At 37.2% G+C, this 20595-nt stretch overlaps 2 protein-coding genes across 3 annotated transcripts; one reads left to right on the forward strand and one right to left on the reverse strand.

The window, feature by feature from the left end:
* On the reverse strand, positions 1-10452 carry sfxn2 (sideroflexin 2). Of its 2 annotated transcripts, none has more exons than XM_057358415.1 (12): positions 10334-10452; positions 9157-9339; positions 8488-8658; positions 6398-6496; positions 6097-6172; positions 5892-5977; positions 5731-5791; positions 2371-2437; positions 2203-2252; positions 1473-1522; positions 1302-1349; positions 1-808 (listed from the first exon to the last, which is right to left on the reverse strand). In XM_057358415.1, the coding sequence occupies exons 2-12, from the start codon at positions 9312-9314 to the stop codon at positions 709-711; spliced, it is 966 nt and encodes a 321-aa protein (XP_057214398.1). In that variant the 5' UTR covers positions 9315-9339; positions 10334-10452; the 3' UTR covers positions 1-708. The 2 variants fall into 2 exon arrangements, with proteins under 2 accessions (XP_057214398.1, XP_057214397.1); XM_057358414.1 differs by lacking the exon at positions 10334-10452 and adding an exon at positions 10060-10236.
* A 418-nt stretch (positions 10453-10870) lies between these two features.
* On the forward strand, positions 10871-13138 carry arl3b (ADP ribosylation factor like GTPase 3b). The gene is made up of 6 exons (XM_057358619.1): positions 10871-10927; positions 11380-11523; positions 11646-11762; positions 11848-11898; positions 11976-12161; positions 12283-13138. Exons 1-6 carry the CDS (start codon positions 10925-10927, stop codon positions 12328-12330), a joined length of 549 nt encoding a protein of 182 aa, XP_057214602.1. The 5' UTR covers positions 10871-10924; the 3' UTR covers positions 12331-13138.
* Positions 13139-20595: the final 7457 nt, after the last annotated feature.

Below are 20595 nucleotides of genomic sequence, written 5' to 3' on the forward strand. Positions count from 1 at the left end.
TGTCTGTTTATTTCAACATGTCATAATGATGTAAACAAGTACATAACTCAGATCAGAGTTCACATTGAGTGCAGACTATGGATCCGACAGCCAAACTGAGGCTTTAGTCTTTAAGGCACACTGGATGGAACCATGAAATGCTCTTTAAAACCATTTAATAGTGTAATGTATTCATTTATAATGTAAATGCTATTTCAAAACGTTTACAATATGTACAAACTGTATATGCTAAAAGTCTGACAAAAAAAATCATTTAAGGATTTCAATGAAGGGTTTGAGAGCATTAAAGCACCAAACCTTTAAAATAAACTCTTCCTGAGAAATGCGTGCAATAAAATATGCAGACTCCCCTTTTGGCATCAAGTGAAATATTTCTTAGGTATTCAAATCTGTTCCTGATTATTCAGGGTAGATCATAGCCAAGGAATAGACGACAGAATATCTAAATTGCAGCATTTGGGACCAAATACAATTCTCTGTAAATTATGCTTTAAAGCGTATACATTTTTCCGAGTAATGTAACAAAACTTTGTATTTAAAGTTTAAATAAAAAAACGATACGTTGTGTGCACTATGCAAAACAGTCACATCCTCGGCTATCCAAGCTTTTTTTTTATAGTTTATCGCAAAAACATCTTCAAGAAGAACGTCTGATTGGACAGTGACTCCTGCATTGAGTCTGGATGGGCCAGTCTGATTGGCTGGCGCTCACAGGCCTTTGTTGAAGTAAACAAATCTGACACGGTCTCCATACTGAGAGACGATGGATTCCCTGAGCTCAGGTTCCAACTTGGATACAGCCATGGAACTGCAAATCAAGAACCACATAATCAAAACCTTACCACGGTAAACAATCTCAAATGACCGATAACTCTGGTATGACAGGGAAACCACGGCTATTGCTATATGAGATCTGAAATGAGCTTTTTAGTGAGAAATTAATTAAAAGAGAAGCATCTGCAAATTCATATGAATGAGCGTCATTCCTGTGATTCAAACTTTCTCACAGGACTGGGTTAACAGCACAAAGCTTATGGGTTTGATTCCAAAGGAGCACACAAACAATACTAATGCACTGGAAGTCACTTTGAATAAAAGCGCAAGTCAAATGCATATCAGTAACTTAACATAAAAAAAAATGTTAAATGCTTTCTTATTTGCAAATCGCTTTGGAGAAAGTGTGCACTTCATGAATGAATGTAAATGCAAATATGTGTCATATGTTTGGAAAGACTAAGGATCAGTAAGTTTTGGGTGAACCATTGTTAAAATAAAAAGTGGCATGTGAATGCAAACTTTACCATTTCTGAGGAAACAGTGAACACGCTGCAGGCACCATGAAGACCAAACTATAAAGAAGAGAAAAGCATGTTCATTTTTCATCTTGAATTTTAAATCTACTCCAAATAGCATCTCCACAAACTAGCATATTAATGGTCAATATTTTTATAATAAATAAAGTGATCACTTACAATACACCAACCATCATGACCTGCAGTGGCCCATGAAGAAATGTGATTTTCTGTAAAAGGTTTAAAAAATATTTACATATGTCATATTTTGTACATCAGGGTTGAAGACCCATGTTCAAAATATTTACATATGTCATATTTTGTACATCAGGGTTGAAGACCCATGTTCCAAAAACTCTTTTCTTGGCTTTTTTATAGTTTTTTGCCAGACAGTACAGTGAAGAGAGACAAGAAATGATGGGATGAGAGAGAGGGTTACAGGATCTTGGAAAAAACACGAGCTGGAATTCAAACTGGAGTCCCCTGCAGCGTTTTTTGCTCAACATGTTAATCCACAGTCTACTGGACAACCGGTGCCGACCCAAAAACACTTTTTTGTCTATAAGCATGAGATAAAAAGCCACTCTAGCTGCGTTTATATTTACTGAACTTTTATATGAACCTTTTTAGAATTCCTTTCTCCACAAACATGTTGCCCTATCAATATGGAAAGTCATTTTTTGATTTTCTTATAAAACGATGATACAGGTGCATACTGTATGCGCTTTTTCGTATCATAAAATCAGTAACAGTAACAGATTAAATAGTTATGAGACCAACAGCTCCTGCTTTAAGGGTCTTTCTTAAGCCAGAATCTATACCACAGACACACGCACATCATGAACTGTCTATCGCATCTCTTCTCTATTGCACTGCGAGATACTTGAAGGCAAAATGCCATGAGACTCACCTGCATGAATCGATATTTTTCCAGCCTCTGCATAATAATTGGGAGTATAACTGAAACAACACAAAAAGAAAATCAGCTCAATTTTCCACACTGACTGGTGACTGTCGTCTGTTATTATAGCTGTGATATCTGATAACACCGGCCGTACTGTCAACTCTCTGCACTTACTCATGCCTGGAGCTGCCATGGTAACGCGAGAGATGACCACCTGTGTGATGCCCTTGACAGCTGCTTTCTATATCAAACAGAAAATATAATCAGATTACAGCAATCAGCATTCTGAAAGTGTTTCTAAAGTCAGAAAAATGCTAAAAATGAAACATAACTACGCATATTTCTATATCTATCTATCTGCACAGAACTCACATGTTGAACAACCCCTTGCAGATTGTTAATTTGGTAAATAAAATCACTGATTATAAACTGTTTATTTAATCCTACCTGGGGCCCATTTCAGAAAGGAGGTTTAGTGAAAACTGAGTATACATTAACCCTGAAATGAGGGAAACTCTGGGTTTTCCGTTTCAGAATAGGAGGTATGTCAAACCCAAGAAAGCGAGGTAAGTCAAACCTGTTTCCAAAAGAGAGGTAACTTTTACTCAAGAGTTTCCCAAAAGCATCGTTAGCCAACTATGGTCGCAAGTTCCGTCGTTTCAGCATAGTTCAGCATCACAAAGTTGCGTGGTTGGAACTACAGGTCTAGCTGTGGTTAGAGGCATAGTTCCTTATTAGGGCTGCACAATAATTCATCGCGATACCACTAAATCCTATTGAAATCAAGCTGGCTGCGATATGCAATGTGTCGATATTTTTTTAATGCGTAGCTTGTCGGTGAAGCACGTCTCTGGGATCAGTAGGAAATGCTGCTCGATCTAAAAGCAGTGCGAGTTTGAGTCGCTTATAATGTGCATTTCAAAAAGCAACACCCGTCAAACACGATCATTATAAATATACTTTATTATCATAAAAATACCTGATGAGGCTTGAGTAACAGTGACAAAAAGATGTCCATAGGCATTTCCTAGATTCTAGGACGTGTTATGGTCTTCTTCTGCAGTGCGTATTTGGAGTTTCCGCAAGAGAGCGCCCTCTGGCTTTCGGATGCAGCAGCATTTTCCCGTACTTCACTCAAAAGCTGTGCATGAATCACGTGATATTTATCGTCGGTTTATCGCGACAGCCCTAGATTCCTTATTATTATGACATGTAGACTATCATACGTCATGCTTTTGAGCAAGATAAGCAAGCAACATGCATTGCATTCTATATCCATCATTCTAAATACACAAATTCAATTTTACATCTTTTAGTTTGTCAAGCATCTGGCCCTAGGACCCTGGGGAATCCCTGGGCGGAGTTACGTAGGAGGAAACATATGAATGAGTTAAATATCGTGAAATAAAGAGAGCAAAAATACGATCACAAAAATAGTTTTCAGAAGCAGTGTACATTATTTACACCAATAATATAACATTAAATCGATCTAAACGGATTACTTAGAAGACGGCATTACTCCAACCAACGTGGTTCAAACGACAGATGTGCGACAAAGTTACTATGTTTTTGGGAAACAGTCGTGAGCAGCTATTTAGTTTGATGCATCGTACTATGGTGATTAACCAGCGAGTTATGTCGTTGTTCGGGAAACGCACCCCTGGTCTGGAGCAAGTTTTCTTTGGTAAACCCAGAGTTTCTTTCGATCTCCTCCCCCTTTTTAAAGCGCAAGTTGTGTACATTATTACGAATTCATTTAATACATTCATTCATTGCACACATTTTGATCACACGGAGACCATCTAAGTGACTAACATCATGTCATATGTGCTTTCATAGAGGATCCTGTACATGAAGAGGCTGCATTAATTCATAAGGAGGTACATTTATTTCAGGAGAGGATTTTAGGACCCGAGTGGATTTTTGTTACAAATGGCAGTTTTCTATGAAGGGCGAGAAAGGACGTACAATTAATAAAGTGTATAAATAAAGAAATTAATAAATACACACATGAATGCAGAAATGAACAAATAAAAAGTTATTAACAATAAATGTAGAAGTACAGCCACTCCTACCCAACCCACCTTGAGCGGGACTCGAACCAGCAATCAGTCCGGCTATGGGACAAGAGTTTGACACTCTAACCAGTGTTCTATACACCATAACTTCTTGCAATCATCTCTATAGCACATTTGGGGAGTGAGGAAATAGATATAAAATAAATGGAATTAAATAAATAGATATAAAATAAATGGAATTAAATGTAGAAATAAATATTTTTTACTGTATGTTCAATATTTCTGTCTTTTTGCATTCTTTTATTGATTCATTTATTTGTTTATTGGCGCATGTATCTGTTTAGTAATTTATTAATAAAGTTATATTTGTTAATATAATTAATTTATATACAAGTCATTGTCCAATCTCCGTAGCTTTCTATATGACACCAGAGATGTAGAGCACATTAGTAAATCCACTGCATGCAGAGCGGTGAGGAAAGTGGGCCTCGAACTCAAACGCTTTCTGCAGCCATGTTGCTTTTTTGTGCCGTTGCCATGGTGAAGCGTAATATCGGAGCTCCATTGATCATGGCTGTGGTTGGTGCCCGCGCTTAACTGAGGGTAAGCCTACCCAGAGTTAATCAAACTAACTCAAATCAGCTGTTCTGAAACCAAAATCTCCAAGTTTCTCATCTCAAAGTAAATCAACTCAGAGTTCAAGGTTTAACTTAGAGTTGGTTAAACCACCTTATTGAAACAGGCCCCTGGAGGATGCTTTCTGACTAAACAGATATTTACAAGTATTCCAAAAAGACAAAATAGTAAAACTACACAATCTGATTTACATACGCCTAGCTCTGGCTTCAATGACTGAGATGCTTTGAGAAGGCAATACGTATTATTCAGTGTTGTTATGATCTTTCTCTTAAATGAAAGATAAAAGCATAATTTGAAAATAACTATGTTGTCATATAATTTTCTCTGGGCAGTTTTTTCTTATTTTTGAGGAAATGTATAGATGGTAAGGGGATTATTGCCCGGTTTCACAGACAAGGCTTAAACCTAGTCCCATACTAAAATGTTTGAGCTGTCTGAAATGACAATAACTTGCCCTGAAATATCTAAAAATATGTCAGTGCCATTGTTTTGTCTTAAGATGCACAACAGTAATGTTTTTTCTAAGGCATTTTTATAAACACAAATTAAAGGTCCAGCGTGTAATTTTTTGGAGGATCTATTGACAGAAATGCAATATAATATACATAACTATGTCTTCAGAGGTGTATAAAGAGCTTAAACAATGAAGCGTTACGTTTTTATTACCTTAGAATGAGCTATTTCTATTTCTTTTCAGTTGATTTCACTGACTGGACCTTTAAATATCCTAATTTAACTAAGGCATAGTCCTGGCTTAAGTTAAGCCTTGTCTGTGAAACCGGGCCTATAAACTTATGAGAAATGAACACCAGATGAGTGTATTTACCTATGATGTTATATATCTAGTGAGGTGAGTTCACTTTGATCATATGCTTACCCTTGAATGACCCAGTTTATTTCCATCTTCATCGGTCACAGAGATGCCATTCAAAATCTCCCTAAAAATGAGAAAACGCACTTAAGGCACTGAAATGCAAATCTTGACATGTGAACTTACTAAAAGAAGTCAAAAAAGACTCAAATATAAGGAGGTCTCACTGTTGTCTCATCATTGGAATGTTCACACAGTTAGCAGCGGCCACGGCAGCGAACGGGACCCAGCGAGCCACCAGTGGAGGAGCTTTCTGTGAAGAGGAAGGTTAAAGAAAAGGATGTACAATGCTGGTGCTTCCATATTGTTTATATGCTGTAGTATTGAACCCAGGACCCAGTTTTAATTATTTATTTGCTGTACAATTGATACCTTTGTGTAGAGGTTTAGCCCCACCGCAGTGGCCAGTGCTGTGCTGGTTGCTGTTACATAAGCAACTCCAATCTGCCTGGGCAAAAATACACAAACAAAATAGTTAACAATGCTTGTAAAGCTGTTTTCAAACCTTTATCTCTCGCTGGTGATTATCTTTCCCAGACATCTGTTAATGAATCTCCAAGTATCACGGGACTGTCACATTTTAAGTGGTATCATCTATTGATACAATGACCCAATCTTGCTTGCAGGGGAGTGAAGTTCAAACTTTGGTAAGAATGAGGTAGCAAAGACTTACTTTGGTGTGACGGGTGATGCAGCATTGCGATTGGTGTAGTTGACCAGAGCGTTGAAAGACTGATTCACCCACTGCCAGAACACTACAGCGGGTACCGTCCTACAACAACATGCAAAACAATAACTGCAATAAACATTCTCAATCAACTTGGAAGGAAAAATTAGCATTGCATCAACTGTATACACTGCTAAATACACCAAAAATCCTAAGGGACAGGTTCCCTAAAAATAAAAAATTCATTCATTCATTTACCCTCAAGCTGTTCAGAACCTGTACAGTATATGCCTCTGTCTTCTGTGGAACACAAATAAAGATAATTCGAGAAAAGTTTTGAATAAAATTGAAGTCAATGTGGTCCAGTGTTGTTCGGTTATCAACGTTCTACAAAGTATTGTGTGTTTTTCAGAAGAAAAAAAGTTATACAGGTTTGGAATGACATGAGGTTGAGTAAATGACTTTAGGCAGCGTTTATACTAATCAATTCAATTCAATTTTATTCATATAGCGCTTTTCACAATGTGCATTGTTCCAAAGCAGCTTTACAGGAGAAAATAAGAAAAACTGAAAAACACAAAAAAGGTAAAACACAGCACAGTGCATGGAGTTTATAGAACAAGCAAGATTATTCTAGTAAATAATTTCTAATAAATGCAGTCTCCCGGTTTTAGCATATTTTGCTTTAAGTGAATGCTTCTACATCTACAGATGTGTCTACATCTTTTCAGCCAAGCATTCACTTAATGCAAAATATGCTAAATAAACCACCGGGAGCCTGCATTTATTAACACCATGCAATGTGCTGTGTTTTACCTTTTTTGTGTTTTTCAGTTTTTCTTATTTTCTCCTGTAAAGCTGCTTTGGAACAATGCACATTATACTACTGCGTTTTCATTTAAAAACGCATACCTTTTGCTACGGTTACGCCTGGCGTTTACACTGATCCGGCATTTTCGACCCCCAAAAACGGAGACTTTTGGAAACGCTGCAGACCCTGTTTTAGTTTGTAAACTCTGGAGTCGCGTGTCTGTGTAAACAGACGAAAACGGAGACTTTAGAATACGTGGGCGTGGTTGCCCATATTCGCTTACTGATTGGGTCATCAGTATCATTGCGTTTGATTCCCTGATTCGTTACGCAACAGGCATGTTTAACTTCAAGCTGCGCTGCATACACAATGGCTACTGTAGTAAAACCATGGTTTTGCCCTAAGTAATCAATGCACCAAAAAAAACATGGTTACTACACTTGTACCACAAAAAAAACCATGGTTAATTTTCGTAAGGGTAGTGTAGTGTAAACGCAGATTTTTTTCTAAAACGCATGTGGAAACAGCAGTATAAACGGGGATCGATTTTGTACGACAACGGGCTAATGTAAACACCACCTTAGGCGTTACTTTGCCACAGTGATGAACCATATGTGACCCTGGATCACAAAACCAGTCTTAAGTAGCACGGGAACATTTTTAGTAAAAGCCAAAAATACATTGTGTGGGTCAAAATTATCGATTTTTCTTTTATGCCAAAAATCATTAGGATATTAAGTAAAGATCATGTTCCATGAAGATATTTTGTAAATTTCCTACCTTAAATGTATAAAAACCTTATTTTGTGAGTGGATGGTCTGCCACAGTGCCCCTGATTAACAACTTCAAAGACAATTTTCTCAATATTTTGATTTTTTTGCACTCTCAGATTCCAGAGTTTTAAACGGTTGTATCTGAGCCAGATATTGTCCTATTCTAACAACTCATATATCTATAGAAAGTTTATTTATTCAGCTTCCAGATTATGTAAAAATCTCAATTTCGAAAAATTGACCCATAAGACTGGTTTTGTTGTCCAGGGTCACATATGTGGTTGCAGTAAGAAACATGCTAGAGACCATTTGATTGGACAACACTGCAGTGCAGGATGAGTCATCAATAATTTTTGCTTTTGTTTCTAGAAAGCAAAGACTGAACATGCTTGAATTTTGTTTTTGTCAATGTTCAGGAATACAATAGCATACTGTATATAGATGGCTTCAAAGCTAGTAGATATCGACGTTTAACAAATTGAGCATTCGTTGCTATCACTTCAGCCACTGACCTGTAAAACTGCAGCATGAACCCTGTGATGGCCATTCCTCCCGGCACCTGAAATGACATTCTTCCTATAAAATTCATCCGGTCACCCGTGTCAGGGTGAAACGCAGAGTCATACAGCTTCTTTGCATAGTACCGCTGCTCTTCAGTTGTGCCTGGAGGAATAGAGCCAGCTCTGGAGAGAGAGACAGAAAAAGATAGATCACTTTAACATTCACTTTGGATATGGATGAACAAATAATGTCATTGAACAAATGATAATCCGTCTTCATTTAATTCATATGGTCCTTGTTTTTAAGGAAGCGAGCGAAAAATAATGCTTGGTATGGGCAGATCAAAATAAATGTGTGGTTAAGCAGGGGCATCACAACTAGCCATGAATCTTGATAGCCCTCAATGTTTGACTGGAAAAAGGGTTAAGAAATGAATTAAAAGAACATTTCACCCCAAAAATTGAATTTTGTTGCTATACTTCCCCACCTCCCTATTACTTATGCAGCTGTCTGCACAAAACAAGGGTAAGAGGTTAGGTTAATCAATCACAAAATGAAATGCCCTGAATGGCCTTTATATCTTGCAATGACCCCGATTCCCAGGGAGTCAAAAAACATGAGCTTAACATTTCCTCTACAGGAAAGTAAACCGAGTATGTGAATTTATTGTTTTCATTCACCTGCAGCTCTCTACTAAAGCTTTAGCTTCATCGAGTCTGGAGTCGGACAGCAGAACAGTGCGAAAGTCTGTGATGTTGAAAAAGTGTTTGAGACGGCCCATGAATGTGGATTGATCCCAGCGTGGGGCATCAATATCAAAACCTTTCAGAGCTGCCATGGTAGTCTCTCTGGTTTCAAAGGACCTGGGTACAAACAATACAGAAAAAAACCAAGTATTTATCATACTGAATAGAGAAATAAAGGTTTAAGGACTCATACTGGAGGTCAAATGACAAGAAATGCACAATCAGAGAAGAGACAAGTTTGTACTATTGAAGGTTGTCAGCCATTTTTTTACATTTGTAGTGTAATTGAGCTTTCTATCAAACACAGCAGTGCACCTCTAAGCGGTACAAAAAGAAACATACAGATAACACAGTGAGGCCGGTTATGCAAACAAAAATATAGATAACCTAGGAAACCTGGGTCTGACCTAATTTTTACAGTACCAGTTCAGTTCGTACAAAATCAGAACCTTAGTTTTCATTAAACCATAACCTACATACAACATTCACTCCGTCTGGTCCAAATCCAGGACACTGGATTTTGAATGAATTAAGCTGTAGATTGTGAATTGTGTAATGGCACTGTTTAAACCAGGCATTGAAATAAAAGCACAAAAAGGCACAACGAAAAGAAAGAAAAGGATTGCAATGATCATCAAACATCTGTACAAACATGTTAAGAAAGGTTTTAATCTATTCAGGAGTGTCTTACAGGTTTAACCTGATTTACAGGTAACCTAAAGAGATGCATGTAAAATATACACTTAAGGTAAAAAATAAACATCACACAACCAAAATGCATGCAAATGATGCATAGCTAGTTAACTAGTTAACTAGCTTAAGGAAAGAGAGACCCACCCCATGTTGTCAATCGTGATGTGGCATCACAAAATATGCGCGAACTTTTGAAAGTATTACCACATATGGAACATTAAGCACCAATTTGTAAAGCATTAAACAATAACTTAAAAGCATTCACAGAAACAGGTGATCCTAAAGCAGGAGAAAGACATTGGCGCAAGTTCTCCAACAGCTTGCATCAGTTCACGATCACTAAACCAAACCCGGATATGAGCTCTCAAAACAAACCAGACACGAACAAGAAATTTTAATGTGCCACACAAATAAATACCTTTATAAAGTGACTCAACACTCTGTTTGGTGCGCTGAAGTCGTAGTAAACACCAATGAAGTAAGTGTAAAATACTGAGTGTGATGATGTGGGTTTGAAACAGTAGACGAGCACGTGGCATTTTCCCTTCCAATCGCTGACCAGCAGAATCTCCCTCCCCTCATGCGTAAATAAAATACATTCAGCTAAACACATACACTATCGCTTTCTTTATAATGTATGTTTTGTTACACAGATTTGTTAGTTTTATTTATTTATTAAACAAAAAACAGAAAGAATATTACACCAGTGGGCATACCGCCTAATAAATTAAATAAGTTCAGATGTCATGAAATACATTATATGTCATAAACAACGTGTAAAACCTATAATTTATCATAAAAACAACATATGAATGCATGGTTAATCAGAAAATAGGGCAAAAAATACCTTAATAATAATAATAATAATATGTTTAATTGCGTGCTGCTTCGATTGTTTTTTCGTGCTCTACGTCACCACACTTTGGCTTCTACGTTGGTTTTGCGTACCACGTCATCCCCTCTTCCCCTTAGTAACCCACGGCGCGTCTCAGGGAGGCAGAATCACAAGATGGTGAGTTAAAGCGCTTATGATGAAAGTATTCTTTCCTGTAAACGCGATAAAGATCTTGTCTGAAATGTAACATCTGCGTCTCCTATCATTTTTGTTTTAAAATCTATCAACGTTTGCCTTAATGTCTTTGGATAGCTGTGGATTTGTTGTAATGAAGCGGTATTAAAGATGAGCAGCAGCGGTTCTCGGTCGTGGATGAGATTAGCCTGCTACACAGTTTAGATGTCACGACTGTTCGAGAATTGCTTATGCCTTGCTCTTTATTCATAGTTTTATAAGGCTTCAAGTGGAAAATGACACCAAGAGCTATTTTATTTATGTTAACATCATTTGAGCGTTCATTGCTGCCTTTGAAACCTGTTTGTTGATGCTCGTGCGCAAGATGTCATTGTTGCATTGTATGGCATACATTCAAAAGATTGTATAATCGGAAGTTTTCATTTGATTGTTAGGGTTTGTTATCAATTTTACGGAAACTGAAAAGCACTCCTGATCAGGAGGTGCGGATCTTGCTCCTGGGGCTCGACAATGGTGGCAAGACCACCTTACTGAAACAGCTGGCGTCTGAAGACATTACTCATATTACTCCAACACAGGTGATAAAGTTATTCTAACAACCGCCTATACATCTCAAAATAAATCTAATTACATTTGCAAATGTATTTACTCTATCAGATGCTTTTCATTAGTAAGTTTACCAACTTTCTCTTTTCTTTAGGGTTTTAATATCAAGAGTGTCCAGTCACAAGGGTTCAAATTAAATGTGTGGGATATCGGTGGTCAGAGAAAGATCAGGCCCTACTGGAGGAATTACTTTGAGAACACGGATGTATTGGTGAGATTATCTGACGGATTAACAGCATTTCAACAATACCAAAATACAAAACGAAGTGTTTACTAAATACGTATTTCTATTTCAGATTTATGTCATTGATAGTGCAGACCGCAAAAGGTTTGAAGAAACGGGACAGGTGAGGCACAGTTACCTACAATTCCTTCCCTGTAGTTTGAGCATTCAGTGTTTAATACATTTTTGATCTAATCACAGGAGCTGGCTGAGTTGCTTGATGAAGAAAAGCTGAGTGGTGTCCCAGTCCTGGTCTTTGCTAATAAGCAGGACCTGCTGACTGCAGCTCCAGCATCTGAGATAGCCGAGGGTTTGAATCTACACACTATCAGGGACAGAGTGTGGCAGATCCAGTCCTGTTCTGCCCTCACAGGTGAAGGAGTCCAAGTAAGTTCAGATAAACATTATGAACTAGAGTGATTTACAAAACATCATCATAATTCACCTGTCAATATCATTGTGTTCTTAATTATACGTCCTTATAATTGACTCAAATGTTCTTTTTCAGGATGGCATGAATTGGGTTTGTAAGAGTGTGAATGCCAAGAGGAAATAGGGCTGTGTGCTCTCACTGTGGCTTTTACCCCAGGGCATGTCGGGGTACCTTGGAATGTTAAAACAATGGTCACGAGTTTGTCAATCAATGTAGAAAGTGAAGGCAACCCCTCAAACTATTTTTAATCGCATTCTGCCTCTCTCTAGTGGACTACTATGGTCAACGGAGCTCCATACTGAAATGAATTATTTTACAGATTGTCCTATTGCTTGTCTTAGAAATGATAAAAATGAGAAATGAAAGTCTATATGACTTCACATTTTACTCATTGGAGAAAGGCGATGTTTTCTTTGATACATTCCATATCTTAATTCTACCTTAAGTTCTCGAGATAAATCACTCATGTTTTTATTATGAATGTTCAAGATGTTAAGAAGACTTTGTTACTGATTTGTAGAAATGAAGTGAGATCCTTCACCGTTTCATTCAATAGCTTTACTTCTGCATTTTTCCCGTCACTGACAAATTCTCGTTACGGCATCATATTTTTTGAGAGTATAAAAGAGATGATGGTATCCAAATGCAATCGTTAACATCAGTATGTACAAAAGAAAAAAGGGAAACCATCTACAGATAAACAAACTATGAAATAAATTTTTGATAAATGTAAATAATGTTCCAGACAGCAAGTTATTTTTCAAATGCTGCTTTTTAAAAGTTCTATACTTTGTGGCCTGTACAGCTGTAATCTATATAGTTAGAAAAAAATATTGTAATGTTTGTTTCACCACACCATAAATATTCCTGTAATGAATGACAAAATGTGTGTCTTATCACTGAAGCATACTGAATAAAAAACTGAAAACAAATCAACAATATGGTGTTTTACTGTTAGAATACGATCTGAAAATGTACATATATTTATATATTTTAGAGTTTTTAATGTATATTTAATTGGTGATTTACTGTTCCAGTGCTCATAAGGATGCAATATCTGTCAGACGCACACCTTCACAACATATGGTGTTGACAGATATAGCGACTCTTCTAGCCACACTTCACCACACCTTCAGCCATTTGATATTTCTCATTATGCTTTGCCACATGCTATATTTCCTGTATACTATTGCTCTACCATAAAGATATCTAATTTCAATAGAAAGTCAAGTGATTTGTCATTTAAAGGGATAGTCCACCCATAAATGAAAATTCTGTCATGAATGACTTATCCTTAAGTTGTTCCAAACCTGTATAAATTTGTTTGTTCTATTGAACTCAAAGAAAGATATTTGGATAAATGTTAAGAACTGTGATTTCTGGGGCACCATTGACTAATATAGTAGAAGAAAGATTGTATTTTTTGTTCTGTTAAACACAAAAGAAAATATTTTGAAGAATTTAGGAAAACAAACTACCCCAGAAATCTCAGTTGCTAACATTCTTCTAAATATATTTTTTTGTGTACAACCAAACAAATAAATGTATACAGGTTTGGAACTACTTGAGGTTGAGTAATTCATGACAGACTTTTCTTTTTTAGGTGGACTATCCCTTTATCATGAGTTAAGTGTAGTAAAGGTGGCGCTATTGTCCACATTTAACATCCTTGCAATATTTTCTTTTAATTCCTAAGTTCTGTTTCAGTTACATTGAAAGGTTGAAAAGGCTTATCTTTTAATATCTAACTGACATAATGAAGTCTAATACAGTTATTGAGTTTGCTGTAACAGTAAAAAAATAATTTAATATTCCAATATCATGAGTTTCTTCCCATAGGAAAATTAATTGTTTCATTATAGTAAAAGTGAAGTAACCGCAGAGTGACTGCCATTTATATCATGGTACACAATAAGTACTATAAATATCATGGTTCAACAAAAATTTGTGGTAACTATGGTTTTACTATGAGAAGCTGGTTAATTTGATTCATGTTTATTTATCCAGATAAAGCAGTGCATTATCTCTCCTTGATATGTATGAGCCCTTTATTCAGCATTAGCATTGACACAAATGTCTGTATTCATTAAAAACTTTCAACAGAAACCGTGATTGCATGTCTGCCCGTTGTTAAGACATTCTCCTGTAAATTTACATTTTTAGTGGTTCACCAGCAGACCTTAATCTTAATCGAATCAATTTCACTTAATTAAATCAAAATGAGCTGGACTGACTGTGTTTGATCCTTAATGAGCAAAACAGGCTCCGTCTCATTAAAAGAATCTCATTTTGTCTTTATGCTTGTGTATTAATGAGTAAACCGCAGCCATAACCCCTGACACACTGCCCCCCCCCAACCTTTTTTCTTTAAAACCAGGTATATTTCTTTAAAAGGGGTAATGAAGTCATGATTGGCGATCCACATAGCTGAATAGCTAACAGCGCACGTGTTTAAATGTGAACACACCCGAACACTCCCCCTGCTTGGTTTTGGCTGGAAGGGATCCAACTATACAGTACCTCCACTAGGCATGCGCACTTCAATACTGCATAATTTTTGTCACGCTGACAACAGTTAATTACTATTTTTTGATTATTGTAAGGTTAGGTATAGGGTTGGGGTGTAGACGTTAGCTAATGTAATTTATTGTAATTTTATGGCGAGATTTTGTATCACTTTCGGCCGTAGCTGAATCCCTTTAGCCACAACCCCTCTGCTTCCACACACTCCGCGTCTTTAAGCGACACTCAAGCAAGCTGACACGTGCACTCTCAGTGAAACGGGCGGCTTTAATAAGCCTGAATAAATCTTTTGCCAGCCTGCTCTTTGAGACAGGCAATTAGACAGGCCTTCATACCTCCCTCTACATGCTAGTGTGAAGGACCAAACCCACATCCAGCATTCTTGTCCACGGGTTTTTCCTTCCATCTGGCCTTTAGACAAGCCTGAGTAGAAAGTCTTCTCTCTCTGATTTTAACCAGTAGCCTTGAAGTGTGGCTATTTTTGTAGGATGCAGACAGACATCCTTGAGTAATAGTTCTGTGGAATGGATTATTAATTAATGTGTAGGAAAATGTCAGGGAAGGGGACAGAATTATGCATTATGATGGCTTGTTTTATTAATCTTAAAGTAACTCACAAAATTATTTTATATTTTTTTATATTTTAGAGCTGTAAAACGATTAATCGCGATTAATCGCATCCAGATTAAAAGTGTGTGCTTGCAAAATATATGTCCGTGTACTGTGTGTATTAATTTTGCATTTATAAACACAAAACAGCCATGTTTATATATTTAGGAAATATTTTGATGTATTTATTTATATTGAAATTAAATGTTTATTAATTTTGATATTTTATAATTTACTTATAGATTAAAAGTTTGTGTTTACATAATATATGTCTGTGTACTGTGCATATTAATTTTGTATTTAGAAACGCAAACACATACATGCATATATTTAAGACAATTATACAAATTAATTAACGTTTATACGTTTAATTTCAATATAAATAAATGCATCAAAAGATTGCTTAAATATATGCGTTTATAAGCACAAAATTAATATGCACAGTACACAGACATATATTATGTAAACGCAAAGTTTTTTCTGGAGGAGATTAATCGTTTAGCCCTAATATTTTTAATTAAATAAATATATTTTAAAATGTATTTGATTAATTTTATTACAAAGTTATTATTATCTCACATAATTTTAAACCCATTCTGTGGTAGAAACACAAACATATACTGACCAACATTAAAATCATTATTCATGAATAATCTTCTCCATTGCAGCTCCTCTCAAAATATAGCACATTCTGGATTTTTTCTGTTGGGTGAATTATTGTTTTACTATGTCTTTCTTCAGAAACAGAAATAAAATCAATAGCTATCCCATGTGTCTTCTCTTCTTTCAAAACAGACCTGCAGGCTTATAGGAACAGTTCAACCAAAAATGTCTGTTCTGTCATCATTTACTCATCATGTCATTCCAAACCGGTGTGACTATCTTTTTCTGCGAAACACAAAAGAAGATATTTTGAAGAACGTTGGTAACCAAACAACATTGGACCTCATTGACTTTCACATTTCTCTAAATATCTTCTTTTGTGTTCCACAGAAGAAAGAGTCTAATAGGGGTTTTAAATGATGCGTGGGTGAATAAATGATGACAGAATACAACTATCCCTTTAAATATAATATATTTATATTGTTGGATTAACACTTTATTTTAAAACATGTGAGAGCACATGGCCGGCTAACAGTAACAATGGTGCGATGCCCCCTGTCTTCAAATGAAGTGCTTGGTTTGTGCTCCTCAGCCTCTGTTCGTTTGACACAGAAATGGAATAGTCCAGGGTTGTATTAGTGGTCGATCTCACCTTATCTAAGATCAAGAGGCTTTCTTGCAATGACATCCTGCAGCCTATGTAACCATAGCAACTCTGAGGGACCTGATTGTGGCTTTAATGTTGCACAAATAAAAGAGCAACATCAATTTTTATCTCATTGATGGAATATAGTCTCACTTGAGTTTATTCATTTCCATTCTGGACATGCTAGATTTAAACCTGCTCAGTGCTGCTGATGATACTATCTTCTTACTTTCATTCCTTTGTAGTCTCGCAAACATATTTCCCCGCATCATTTACAGTCGTGCATTTGGCAGACGCTTTTATCCAAAGTGACTTACAGTGCATTTGTGTGTTTCCCGGGATCGAACCCGTGACCTTGACATTGACAGCGGCATGCACAGAAAGCTACATAACCTGCATGCTAAACAAATAAAACTGCCATGGACCTATTTTAGTGTGTCACTATCTATTTCTATCTATAACCATACATACCTGTATATGGTTTGTGAAGAGATATTTGTGTGGCCACACATGCAGACGGAAGCACTCACAGCGGTTTAATCGTCGGTTCGGGCAGAGCACCTCTGTTTTTGAGTGCCATTAAAATACAGGCTGTCAGAGGGGTGCAGTGAAGGAGATATAATTATGCACCTCAGCCAGACACAAAAGGCCCAACACCCACACAGATCTCCACACGGAGCAGTCAGGCTTTGCCACACGGGACACGGTATCAGAGATCATCTGGATCATCTCGGCACATTCAGATGTGCATCTAATGACAGCGTTATCATTCTGGAAACACGTGGAATGTTCTTCATCTCTTTCCGTTGTTGCGGATATCTAAGAGGGTCCATACCTGCTTTTCTTAACCGTGCGCCACCATATATGTGCATGTGTGTGTGAGGGGGAGGAGTTAGCAGCACAGTAAATTTCTTGTAGCTTTTTTACTGTGCATTTTGATGGGAATCAGGCAGCTGTTTTGCAGCTGCTACATAAACAGGACCACCCTGAGTCCTTATGGGAACGTGTTCTTGAATTTAAAGGGGTAGTTCACGCAAAATAGAAAATTATTGCATCATTTATTCACCCTCATGTTGTTCAAAACGTGTATGACTGCAAAACACAAAAGAAGATATTTTGAGAATGTTTCAGTGGGTGTACTGTTTGTCCATGCAATGGAAGTCAATGGGGGCCAATGTTACCAACGTTCTTCAAAATATCGTCTTTTGTGTTTTGCAGAAGAAAGTAAGTCATACAGGTTTGGAATGACATGAGGGTGAGTAAATGATGAAAGGATTTTCATTTTTGGGTGAACTGTTCCTTTAAAAGCAGCTAGATGCCGAATAGCCAAAGTATAACACAGAGGAAATATAACATAGAGATCTGAAGACACATTGTTAAAAGATTTTTAAATGAAATGTTCTTAACAATCTGGTACAAGACGCAGTGCAAAAAGTCTGTCTAGCATAAATCATTAAATTTGTCTTTTAATTCTTTTTATTAAGGAAAGCAACGGTTATAGTATAACATCTGAAAGACGCTGAGATTCCAAGCCACGTGTCTTCAACCTGCACAACATGCGTTTGAACTCTTTCTTCATTTTTTTGGCCAGAGCATCACCTTCAGAACTGCTGAGGCTGTCAGGCGAGAGAGTGAATGAAGGGGAGAGAAAGAGAGGGAGAGGTTTGATGAAAGAGATGTGGGGGGTGCAGCGAGAGGAGAGAGAGAGGAATAAAAGCGAAGCCAGGAGAGATGCACAGGTGTCTGTGTCAGATCATTGGGTCCGCTGAGAGTTGGCAGAGGAAGGGGAGGGGCGAGAGAGGCTGGTGTTCAGTTACAGCGGGCCTATGTGGAGGGATGATCTGGGTCACAGGGTTCCCAGCATCTCCACTGACACACACTGGGGAGTGAAGCTCATCACCACCATCCTGTTGTTCATTCTGTTGGCAGCATGAAATGCAGGGGAAGAAAAATGCTGAAACTATATGATATGGATGTAGCTCATCCTGAAATCCTGGGCAATAGTATAGTTGACGTTCTTTTGTGTTCTTCAAATGTTGTGATTTGTTTTAAAGAGGTTTTGTCTTAAATTAAAAAGATTTTGGTATAGACTATTTTGTAGGACGTAAATAACATGAGTACAAAAGCTCCCCGTTTTTATTTTTAACACAAATAAGTCTTAAAAGTGGGGTGTCCGATTTCTCTTAGCCATTGTTGTTGATGTTCAAATCACCAAAACAAACACACCCCTACCCCCATCTTTCGCTTTCGTCAGCGCTCGGCTAATGTCCGTCCTGTGCACTGTGCACCTTACTGCTGATTGGCTACAAGGTTGTTTTGGTACTCGGCCCGACTCAGTTGTCTAAAGCGTAATTCGGAAATCGGTTACCCCGCCTTTAAAGGGACAGTTTACCCAAAAATAACAATTCTGTCATCATTTACTCATTCTCAAGTTGTTCCAAATCTGTAGACAAAGATATTTGTAAGACTGCTTGTACCAAATAGTTCTTAGCCACCATTGACCATACCATAGTAGGAAAAATTACAATGGTTGTCAAAAGTGTCTCAGAACTGTTTGCTTTCCTACATTCTTCAAAATACTGTATCTTCTTTTGTGTTCAACAGAAAAAAGACATTTACAAAGACATTTTCCCACTATGGTATGGTCAATGGTGGATAAGAACTGCTTGGTTACAAGCAGTCTTCCAAATATCTTTCTCTGTGTTCATCATCATACAGATTTGGAACAACTTGTGGGTTGTATGAAAAAATGAGTAAATGAGTAAATGAAAAAAAAATCATTTTTGGGTGATCTGTTCCTTTAATTCAGTTCTAAATGTTCTGTTGGTCGTAATTTGTCTAGTGTTGAAAACTAAAGCAGGAAGTGCTTCTGAAAAGGTGTTTTTTACATCTCGCAAAGTGGTCTACTGTACATAAAGTAACTATATTCATGGGGAGAATTGATATTCCTTTATGCTTTTGTTTACTTTAGGAACCCATTTTGTAAAGCTAACAGTCCTTGTGCCCTTTAAGTATAAAAATGTATTCTTTGCAAACGTGTAAAATGCACAATTTACTGTGCTGGAAAAATCGAATCCCTGTCTGTTCAAATCAAACTACAGTTACATTTATTACCATCTGAGAGGGAAAACAGCCTCCGTAAGCACTTGCCGCCAGGGTCACTGACAAAAAGCAGAGATCTCTTAAGTATTAATGACAGGCTGAGCACTGCCAAATCCCTGCTTCCCATGAGTTAAATGAGGGAAAACAACTGTATTGTTGTATTCGGAAGCACATTTTTGAGTGCCCATACAATGAAAGTCAATAGGGGAAGATGTTGTTTGGTTACCGACATTCTTCAAAATATCTTCTTTTGTGTTCTGCAGAAGAAAGTCATACAGGTTTAAAATAACACGAGGGTGAATAAATGATGAGAGAATTTTCATTTTTGAGTGTATATCTCTTTAAAAATCTCTTTTCACATAAATTGCACATAAAAACACGTTTCTTATTGCCTTAGTTAATGTTAAGACTGAGGTCACAGTCAGGTCTATCTTCATTTTGGTACACAACGCCCATGTTCCACGATCCAAACATTTCATGTTGGAAAAAGCAAGCCCCGCCCCCTAATGTTATTCTGTTTCACTCAATAGTATGTCACATTACATCAGTAAAACGAGTTCCGAATGCCATTTCATGTTGACTTCAATGTTTATTGGTCATAGCGCATTAACGCACAGTTTTTGCTGCTGGGTAAAAAGGAGCAATACAGATGCAATGGTGCATTGAGTTCCATCTTCCCTTCCTTGCAGCTGGTGCCCCCTCCTCGCAGAAATGTTTAGCGGTTAGAAGTTTCAGTGTATCATTGCACATTTCTTGAATCAAAAGCATCTCTTTGATTAATGTCATTATCACTTCTATTAAATCGTGTCTTAAATCATTAACTTCAATGGCTCAGATGTCTGTCCTGGAGCTAACAAATCACCAGTTAAGACATCTGGCAAATTCAATTCACATCAGAGTGGCTT

This window comes from Triplophysa rosa, linkage group LG18 (genome assembly GCF_024868665.1).
Source record: "Triplophysa rosa linkage group LG18, Trosa_1v2, whole genome shotgun sequence".
Lineage (NCBI taxonomy): Eukaryota > Metazoa > Chordata > Actinopteri > Cypriniformes > Nemacheilidae > Triplophysa > Triplophysa rosa.